The sequence below is a fragment of the Pecten maximus genome, chromosome 3 (genome assembly GCF_902652985.1).
Source record: "Pecten maximus chromosome 3, xPecMax1.1, whole genome shotgun sequence".
NCBI lineage: Eukaryota > Metazoa > Mollusca > Bivalvia > Pectinida > Pectinidae > Pecten > Pecten maximus.
The window spans coordinates 9,299,701-9,310,962 of NC_047017.1; the positions used below are offsets into that span (position 1 = coordinate 9,299,701).

At 32.6% G+C, this 11,262-nt stretch overlaps 1 protein-coding gene across 8 annotated transcripts in view; it reads left to right on the forward strand.

The window, feature by feature from the left end:
• Positions 1 to 11,262, forward strand: part of LOC117323122 — a 68,567-nt gene that overhangs the window by 55,082 nt on the left and 2,223 nt on the right. For 4 of the 8 annotated variants that reach the window (XM_033878142.1, XM_033878145.1, XM_033878148.1 and 1 more), the window contains 4 exons: positions 370 to 553; positions 799 to 944; positions 4,246 to 4,254; positions 5,315 to 5,341. In XM_033878142.1, the coding sequence (XP_033734033.1) occupies positions 370 to 553; positions 799 to 944; positions 4,246 to 4,254; positions 5,315 to 5,341 (366 nt within the window). Of the gene's footprint in view, positions 1 to 369; positions 554 to 798; positions 945 to 1,693; positions 1,886 to 3,645; positions 3,664 to 4,245; positions 4,255 to 5,314; positions 5,342 to 11,262 lie in introns of all 8 variants that reach the window. The other 4 variants (XM_033878146.1, XM_033878149.1, XM_033878147.1 and 1 more) reach the window with 3 other exon arrangements.

Here is an 11,262-nt window from a genome sequence, read left to right on the forward strand (position 1 = left end):
AACCCTTAACTCAGAGTTTGAGGGTGTAGATGTTTAACCCTTAATTACCTCAGTGTTTGAGGGGGTAGATGTTTAACCCTTACCTCAGAGTTTGAGGGTGTAGATGTTTAACCCTTAATTACCTCAGTGTTTGAGGGTGTAGATGTTTAACCCTTAATTACCTCAGTGTTTGAGGGTGTAGATGTTTAACCCTTAATTACCTCAGAGTTTGAGGGTGTAGATGTTTAACCCTTAATTACCTCAGAGTTTGAGGGTGTAGATGTTTAACCCTTAATTACCTCAGAGTTTGAGGGTGTAGATGTTTAACCCTTAATTACCTCAGTGTTTGAGGGTGTAGATTTTTAACCCTTTAACTATTTATCTCATCAGATTGATGTGACCGCAGCGACCCAGGACAAAGCCATCCGGGCAGCTCAGCGTTACCTACAAGGAAAGGATGTGATGGCTAGTATATTTGACGAGCCACAACTAATGGTGTTCAAAGAATTATTACCTTACTGGGCTGGGTTTAGACGAACGTTCCAACCTCCAGATGATCCAACAAAACGTCCAGGTATTGTGTTAATCTTGATCCAACTTGATCTTTTTAGTGGATTCTCAACAGGATCCACTCTATTAAGTCCCTGCCATTTGAGGTGACGACCTTCTATATATATCTTATCATCTGTAGCTGTTAGTTAGCATGTGAATTACAGTTCAGTTTTGCATACTAAATGATATTTTTGATAATTTTGTCCGATGCACTTTACAATTATATCTGGAAAGCCTACTGATCTAAATATTTCATTATACTTTCAGTCACTAAACATCAAAAGATGCTGAAGAAGAGACTGGAGGCCATTGAAAACTATGTGATACCATCTAACGAGTTCCACCTTCCATCCATCCCCGAAGGATCCATAGCGGCTTATACCTTCTCACTGTCAGACGGAGTCAGATGGCGGGTAAGTCAAGTTGTGGTGGTTGTCTCCCCCTTGTCTCCCCCTTGTAACGTTCTTTTTATAATTCACAGAATTCCCTTTGGATATATGGTTATGGTAGATTGCATGATCGCATGTCATACCTGTAGTCATACTAAATGGTAGAAATTTTGGTGAAAGGAATTTATATTAGATTTCTAGTTAAGAATGAAAACATATATATATAAGTTTGTGGCACGTTTTGAGAAAGCATGACGTTTAGTGATATTAGGACATCAGTGAATTCTAACATCCTGAAAGTACATAGACTAGGCACTGTTTAACATCATTATCATTTCGTGATATTGATTTTTAATTATATAGTTAAATGATGAAATTAACATCATTAGAATAGAACATCTTACATGTATTTTCGTTTTATAGAGAATTGAAATGTGATGCCATAGTAGTGGAAAAATGAATTATTATCTATCACCAATTCATATGGCACCAGGTCAGAAATAAGGCAATCTGTGTGTATAGAAATTTTCCATTCAAGAACATTGTTAAAGTTAAATCTTTAAAGAAATCATTTTTTAAAAGTTCATATATTTCTTAAAAGAAAAAGAAACTTAATGTGGAAATCTCATGATGAGGCCCAATTTTGAGACACTATTTAGAATCAATACCTTATTTGCGAGTTTCGCTGGTGTTGATGAAACGCTCGGAGCAAAAAATAGTCAAAGGTAATTTGAAATGTTTACAAGAGTGTTTGGACGGTCAATACATTTTAGCCAGGATCGGCTGGGTCAGAATCTGACAAGGGGTCAGTCCGAGGACTTCCTGTCCGGAGGCATGCAAGTGTCGACTCAGTGCAAACCGGAGGGATTACTAGTTTTCATGGCTCCTCTGGTCAACTCAGTCAGAATGAGGCTGCGAGTTTTAGTTCCCAAAGTGTCCAGAGCCTTGTACTATAACCAATGGGTGTGAGTAAGACAGAGGTTTAGTCAGAGCTAGTGGTTATACTCCCATTTCCTTGGTAGGATCGCTTCCTAGGCTTTCTTCAGAGGTTATAAATAGAACATAGTCTAAATAAGGCATACTATGCTTTCTGTCTCATTTTTCTTAAAATCTGATGCCTGAGTGATGGTATCGTAACATTTTTATAGTGCTTTTTCACTGATATTATACATTTAAAAGGAAAGTTTCTAACCAGTATCTGAAATTCCTCAATAGATTGATTAGTACGTTGGAATGCTAGACCCAGCTATGATATAGTACATTGGAATGCTAGACCCAGCTATGATATAGTACATTGGAATGCTAGACCCAGCTATGATATAGTACATTGGAATGCTAGACCCAGCTATGATATAGTACATTGGAATGCTAGACCCAGCTATGATATAGTACGTTGGAATGCTAGACCCAGCTATGATATAGTACGTTGGAATGCTAGACCTAGTTATGATATAGTACATTGGAATGCTAGACCCGCTGTATCATAGACGGAATGCATGCTTGCTATGATAGAGTCTGATTTAGTTTATATGATGTATTCTCTGCTTCTCAGACATTTAGATGATCTAGCTAGATTTGCATTTAAACTATATATGCAGAACTTCCTTAATGATTTTCTTTGTTTTGTATTGCCTTTGCTAAATCTGTGGACGATGTAGGATGATAATTATAATCCTAGGACGATGTAGGATAATAATTATAATCCTTGACCTTTTGGTGCATCACTGTGAAATGAGGGACCATGATCTGTTTCACAGTGAGAATATATCTCTATAGCGCCTTCAGTTGGGGTTGGATTTCCATAACACTTTAATTTCACAGAGGTTTAAAAGATAAATTGTGTTCACATTCTTCATAGTTTACATTAAAAATTATTTTAATATCATTTTAATTTGTGATCAAATTTTTGTTAAGTTATTTTGGAGGGACACATGATCAAAGTTATTTTGGAGGGACACATGATTAAAGTTATTTTGGAGGGACACGTGATTAAAGTTATTTTGGAGGGACACATGATTTAAGTTATTTTGGAGGGACACGTGATTAAAGTTATTTTGGAGGGACACATGATCAAAGTTATTTTGGAGGGACACGTGATTAAAGTTATTTTTGAGGGACACATGATTAAAGTTATTTTGGAGGGACACGTGATTAAAGTTATTTTGGAGGGACACATGATTAAAGTTATTTTGGAGGGACACATGATTAAAGTTATTTTGGAGGGACACGTGATTAAAGTTATTTTGGAGGGACACGTGATTAAAGTTATTTTGGAGGGACACATGATTAAAGTTATTTTGGAGGGACTGTCTTTGTTTTACTGACACTAATATCACAGAAAATGAAATCAACGTTTAGTGTACCATTATCTATGTACTGTTTCTCTTGTTTTATAGAGAGTAGGTAAGTGATTACTATAGGTAAAACTGTATGTTATGAATGTTTAGACATATATATGTTAGAATTCATATTCAATTATAGAAAAAAGGTACTTTTGAGTTAGATACAATATGTAGGTATATATTGAGTTAGCTGTATAATTAATTACATTCATACAAGTTGAATAGTTATATGTTCACATAAGGGTGCAATTGTAGCTTCAGATATCCTTGTCATGTGATCGTTTACATCACCTGTTGACGTTACCTGTGTGCATAGAATACTAATTAATTAAGAAGGCCAGGTAAATGTTTGTTATATATGTTCTGTATCGCACACATTCCAGCGTGAGGCCACACTAAAGGTAGGCTACAGAGGGTGCAGGCTTTATTTCATTATAATCTCTGTAACTAAGACATCCAGGTAACCTTGGTGATGATGACCTTGAAAATGACCTTGACCTTTGTGATATTGCATGGAAACCAAAGTCTTTCACTCACATATTACAAGACTAAAATGTTCTCTCTCATTCTTTTTCTTTTCTCTCCTTCTATCCTATTGCTGTCATCTCCTTTTTATCCTCTTTCAGTCATCATATCTTGTTCTTCAATATTTTTAAAATAAAGAAATCATTCAATCCTTTCCTTTTTTAATCTGTCTTCTCTTTTATCTTATTCAATCTTCCTTTTCTTTCAACATATTCTTCATCAAAAAAAAAAAAAAAAAAAATTGCTGGTTTCCTTGCAATCCTTTCAAAGGTTTGAATCTGATCCCTTCAAAGGTCAAAGGTCAATCTCATCAGACCTTGGATGCCAACAAACAACAACAAAATGCTACAACAAATTAACGGCATTCTCAGCTTACTGACTCCTACCATAGAGCACCAGCACTATGCGGGGACTGTTCTAACTAATTAATTTTATTTCTTATGCATGCACACACATAGGATGAAGGGGTAAGTTTCACCGGGGAAACATCTACTGAGTAAACGACTTTCAGAGAAATATAGTAATGTGTAGATAAGGTAGGGGATGTGTTACGGTGAGCGGCTTATATATTTCTTTTTTTTCAGATGAAGTGATAAAGTTATACTAAATAAAAGATGAACAAGGATATTTTTAAATTGATCAATTAAAAATTATTTACATTTCATGTACAAATGTAATTTTAAAATTTAGGAATTAGAGTTTCAAGGGGGGAGAGGTTTTAGAGTTAACACATTTTGCAACCCCAGATTATCGATGATATATACATATAACTTGCTTCATATAACTTTTTTAGATAATAAAATGAATTTCCTGTTTTTCTTTTAAATCAGATGATTTTATGGTATCTATTACTTAGAAAACTGGATTGTTATGGCATATCAAAATCATTGCATGGGGCTTTCATTCAAGTAGATCTAGTATAATATACATGTATTCTGTGTATACATTAACATAGCTCATACAAAAAAATAAGTAAATAAAAAATAAAAAAAACAACAAAAAATTAATATTTTGTAAATAGAGTTTTTCTTTGATCTCTAATTGCATGACTTGATTAGAAATTAATTAACAATCTTAATATCCATTGCATGTTATACTCAATTTTGAAAGAAGATCATAATTGTTTAAAGTTTTCATCTTTCTTTAAGTTAGATAACAGTGCTTACACATTTCAACTACCAAAGATAGTAACTGCATGCTCCTGGAATTTCCCTAATCAATAAGATTTTTCTTACTTATTGCTGGAAACCCTTACAGGTTTTTTTAAAAGCCTTTTACAGGTTATATATTGTATACAACCAAATAATTTGTTGTTTAAATCTTGATATATAATTTATAGATCCATATGTAGGTAGCTGTCAAAGAATGAAAGTCTTTGGCTAAATGAAGAGCATTCTTTATTTTGAAAAATAAATACAATAGAAATTTTCTCTGAAGAATGAGATAGAGGTAGCTGTTTTACAGTAACATTACCTGGTCAGGTAACACAGTAGATATAATTTTGATTTTTGACGTTTTGAATTCAAGCTGCTCACGAGTAATACTAGTTTCTCGGTGAGTGTTTGTCCCCATGTGACATCAGTAGTTGTCTCCTGTTTAGACTGAGAATAGTGGCCGTCCAGTGTGTGTGTATCCTCTGTACCTGTCCATCTGACCAATGACAATCAGTTATGTCTGTCTATATCCACACTGCCTGTCTCTACTTTATAGAATTCCTTCTACACAGCAAATCATCCACCCTCCTAATGACAAGTCTTTTCTTTATCTTTTGTGACTGTAGCATCTGTCTGATATATCCAAACAAAATGTCTGCCATTCTGTACAGCAGTAGTGTCTGTCCGTCCTCTACAATATTAGTACTACTGTGTGTCTTTTGTCCAACATAATCCATATATCACACCTTCATAGTTTGTAATAGTTTTATCTGTCCTTTGTCTTGTGCTGTCTGTCCTCTGTCCTTTATATCACTGATGCCTAGTTTGTCTTTTTGTCCATTTTAAAGCAACATCTGTGATTTGCCCTTCTATTGTCTGTCAATCATTTGTCCTTTATAAAGCAATGTCTGCCCTTTGTCCTTTATGAAGCAATGTCTGTCCTTTGTCCTTTATGAAGCAATGTCTGTCCTTTGTCCTTTATGAAGCAATGTCTGTCCTTTGTCCTTTATGAAGCAATGTCTGTCCTTTGTCCTTTATAAAGCAATGTCTGCCCTTTGTCCTTTATGAAGCAATGTCTGCCCTTTGTCTTTTATGAAGCAATGTCTGCCCTTTGTCCTTTATGAAGCAATGTCTGTCCTTTGTCCTTTATGAAGCAATGTCTGTCCTTTGTCCTTTATGAAGCAATGTCTGTCCTTTGTCCTTTATGAAGCAATGTCTGTCCTTTGTCCTTTATGAAGCAATGTCTGTCCTTTGTCCTTTATTAAGCAATGTCTGTCCTTTGTCCTTTATAAAGCAATGTCTGTCCTTTGTCCTTTATAAAGCAATGTCTGCCCTTTGTCCTTTATGAAGGAATGTCTGTCCTTTGTCTTTTATGAAGCAATGTCTGCCCTTTGTCCTTTATGAAGCAATGTCTGTCCTTTGTCCTTTATGAAGCAATGTCTGTCCTTTGTTCTTTATGAAGCAATGTCTGTCCTTTGTCCTTTATGAAGCAATGTATGTCCTTTGTCCTTTATAAAGCAATGTCTGCCCTTTGTCCTTTATGAAGCAATGTCTGTCTTTTGTCTTTTATGAAGCAATGTCTGCCCTTTGTCCTTTATGAAGTAATGTCTGTCCTTTGTCCTTCATGAAGCAATGTCTGTCCTGTGTCCTTCATAAAGTAACGTCTGTCCTTTGTCCTTTATAAATCAATGTCTTTCCTTTGTCCTTTATACAGCAATGTCTGTCCTTTGTCCTTTATGAAGCAATGTCTGTCCCTTGTCCTCTATAAAGCAATATCTGTCCTTTGTCTTTTATGAAGCAATGTCTGTCCTTTGTCCTTTGTGAAGCAATTTCTGTCCTTTGTCCTTTATGAAGCAATGTCTGTCCTTTGTCCTTTATGAAGCAATGTCTGTCCTTTGTCCTTTATGAAGCAATGTCTGTCCTTTGTCCTTCATAAAGCAATGTCTGTCCTTTGTCCTTTATGAAGCAATGTCTGTCGTGTGTCCTTATTAAAGAATGTCTTGATCTATAGTTTGCTTTTTGTCAATTCTAAAGCAGCATCTGTGATTTGCCCTACTTTACCACATTTTCCAGTGTGTCATTTGTCCTTTATAAAACATTGTCTGTCCTTTGTCTTTCATAAAACAATGTCTGTCCTTTGTCCTTCATAAAACAATGTCTGTCCTTTGTCCTTCATAAAACAATGTCTGTCCTTTGTCCTTTATGAAGCAATGTCTGTCCTAGGCTTTGTTCTGTATAAAAGAGAGCCCATGCTTTGTCCTTTGAATGAAGCCTAGTGCCTGCCTTTGTAACATTATGTGTGTCTGTCTTTTGTCCTCTCAGTGTCTTCCCAGACCTTTATAGAAGTATATATAGTCTGTCTGATCTCCTACTACACTATAGTATTCAGCAGCAGTAGCTCTGTTTAAACTACATCTCACCATTTCTTTGTATTAAGCTATGTATCAGTGATGATGAATGTCAATAACTGATAATTTTGTAAATTATATGCTGGAACGTATACATTTGTACCTGTAACAGCTCAGTTCCGTAATACAACTATCAAACATGTGGTATTAATGATTTTTCACTTGAACTTTTTTTTCAGGATTCTTGAAAAACTTCTTTTCTAGTTGATGTGGCCCATTATTTCCTAATTAAGTAGTAGCAATTATCATCCACCTGTCAAATGTTTTAATAAATTTGAAAATGTTACACATCATACGATGTTTAAATGCATTAAGGTTTTTTCTAGGTGAGGAACTAACTGTAGCTGTGGCTAAAAGTCCCCAATTTCAGAAACATTTTTAGAAAGATTTAGAATAATTCTTTTTTTGTTGTACTTTAAGTAGAGCTTTGATATTCTGTATTAGTGTACACTAGTGCCATGGCTAGAGGGTACATTTCACTTTGTATCACTTTGTTCTAGGAAAGCCTCATATTAAAACAGAACTGGAGTTCAAACCATGATATCAAAATATATTGTTTGAAACTGATACTATTTCTCTATTACATCGGTGAAGTGTATCCATGTGTTGATATTATATATTTGTAATGTGGTCAGCATCTGGATTTTTTTTGTTTTTTTTTGTTTTTGTAAATAAATGAAGCTTCTCTGTTATAAAGAATGGGATGAGTCTTCTAATTGTCATTATGAAATGAGAAAATTATTCTAACGTTTATCAAAACAAATCATGTTCATAGAAAACTATTTCATATGCCTATAACTGCATTATATCAGGAAAACATGATAATACGAGGAAAGTGACATAGTTTAGGTGATAATAAGAGGAATGTGACATAAGTTTGGTGATATGAATAGGACTGTGACATAGATTTGGTGATATTAAGAGGAATGTGACATAGGTTTGGTGATGTTTAGAGGAATGTGACAAAGGTTTGGTGATATTAAGAGGAATGCGACAAAGGTTTGATGATATTAAGAGGAATGTGACATAGGTTTGGTGATAATAAGAGGAATGTGACATAGGTTTGGTGATAATAAGAGGAAAGTGACATAGTTTAGGTGATAATAAGAGGAATGTGACAAAGGTTTGATGATATTAAGAGGAATGTGACATAGGTTTGGTGATAATAAGAGATAATGTGACATAGATTTGGTGATATTAAGAGATAATGTGACATAGATTTGGTGATATTAAGAGGAATGTGACATAGATTTGGTGATATTAAGAGGAATGTGACATAGATTTGGTGATATTAAGAGGAATGTGACAGGTTTGATGATGTTAAGAGAAATGTGACATAGGTTTGGCGATGATAAGAAGTATTTTACTCTGTATAAATATTTACTGAAATTAGGAGGTGAAATGTTGGTCTAGAATAAACCTTAGTTTAGTTTGTAATGGATCAGATATATAACTAGGACTTTGGAATTTCTTTTAAAGAATGTAATCGTGATGAAAAAGTGAAAAATAAAGTGATTTGTGTTTTTCTGTCGGTAGTGGCGATGAGGATTAGACTTCCCAAGTAGGTAGAACTGCTTGTTGTCATCATTGTGACTGATGTCATCATTGTGACTGTTGTCATCATTGTGACTGATGTTGTAGATATGATCACCTTGACATTGTAAAATTACACTTTTATTGTATTCCCTCTGATATAAACATGGTAGTTAATTTTTTGCTTAATTTTTTCTGTTAACTGTTACTTTTAGCGTGGAGTAATTAACCCTGTTGATGCGATATTGTAAATTTATTGTCTCCTCTTGTGATCCCACCTGTTTTATATATAATGTTTGGATAATTTCTCCCCTTCAAGTGAGATATTACAGCATAATTTAAATCACAATTTTAAAAAAATGTAATTTTAAAATTGTTATCAGCCAATTGGTATTTCAATACTGCCTTATTATACTTCACCCATTCGACTAGCAGAAGTTTTGTTTTGAACGATTTTGGTAAATACCTCTATATTATGAAGTTATTGAAGTAGTGATAGATAAGAGTTGATACTGTGTATAAATGTGCTTTATTCTTGTGTAAGTATCAGTATAATATTGTACAAGTATCAGTATAATATTGTATCAGTATAATACTGTACAAGTATCAGTATAATATTGTACAAGTATCAGTATAATACTGTACAAGTATCAGTATAATACTGTATAAGTATCAGTACAATATTGTATCAGTATAATACTGTACAAGTATCAGTATAATATTGTACAAGTATCAGTATAATACTGTACAAGTATCAGTATAATATTGTATAAATATCAGTATAATATATTGTATCAGTATCAGTATAATATTGTATCAGTATCAGTATAATACTGTACAAGTATCAGTATAATATTGTATCAGTATCAGTATAATATTGTATCATTATCAGTATAATACTGTACAAGTATCAGTATAATATTGTACAAGTATCAGAATAATATTGTACAAGTATCAGTGTTATATTGTATAAGTATCAGTATAATATTGTGTACGTATCAGTATAATATTGTATCAGTATCAGTATAATACTGTACAAGTATCAGTATAATACTGTACAAGTATCAGAATAATATTGTATAAGTATCAGTGTTATATTGTATAAGTATCAGTATAATATTGTGTACGTATCAGTATAATATTGTACAAGTATCAGTATAATATTGTATCAGTATCAGTATAATATTGTATACGTATCAGTATAATATTGTATACGTATCAGTATAATATTGTACAAGTATCAGTATAATATTGTACAAGTATCAGAATAATATTGTACAAGTATCAGTTATATTGTATAAGTATCAGTATAATATTGTGTACGTATCAGTATAATATTGTACAAGTATCAGTATAATATTGTATCAGTATCAGTATAATATTGTATCATTATCAGTATAATACTGTACAAGTATCAGTATAATATTGTACAAGTATCAGAATAATATTGTACAAGTATCAGTGTTATATTGTATAAGTATCAGTATAATATTGTGTACGTATCAGTATAATATTGTACAAGTATCAGTATAATATTGTATCAGTATCAGTATAATATTGTATCATTATCAGTATAATACTGTACAAGTATCAGTATAATATTGTACAAGTATCAGAATAATATTGTACAAGTTTCAGTGTTATATTGTACAAGTATCAGTATAATATTGTACAAGTATCAGTATAATATTAAGTATCAATATAATGTTGTACATAATATTGTTAAAGTATCAGTATAATATTGTTAAAGTATCAGTATAATATTGTACAAGTATCAGTATAATATTGTTTAAGTATCAGTATAATATTGTGTACGTATCAGTATAATATTGTACAAGTATCAGTATAATATTGTACAAGTATCAGTATAATATTGTTTAAGTATCGGTATAATATTGTTTTAAGTATCAGTATAATATTGTGTACGTATCAGTATAATATTGTACAAGTATCAGTATAATATTGTACAAGTATCAGTATAATATTGTTTAAGTATCGGTATAATATTGTTTTAAGTATCAGTATAATATTGTTTAAGTATCGGTATAATATTGTTTTAAGTATCGGTATAATAAGTATGGTGTAAGTATTGTGTAGCCTTATGACAATCACAGTTTGACACTGTATGTTCCTTAAGAAACAGGAAGTATTTATTATAAATATAAGACTATAGAAAGTCTGTAACATGATTCCATATATGGACGGTACTACTTTGCATCCTAAACTGTTATGGTCTCAATTAAAATTTTAATCAAATTTGTCATTACTTCAGTCTGAGTTTAAAATTAAAATAAATATTTTTGTTTACTATTTTTACCACAAGTTATTTATCATTTTTTGATTGTGAAATGTTTCCAATCAACATTGTTCTTTCTTTTGA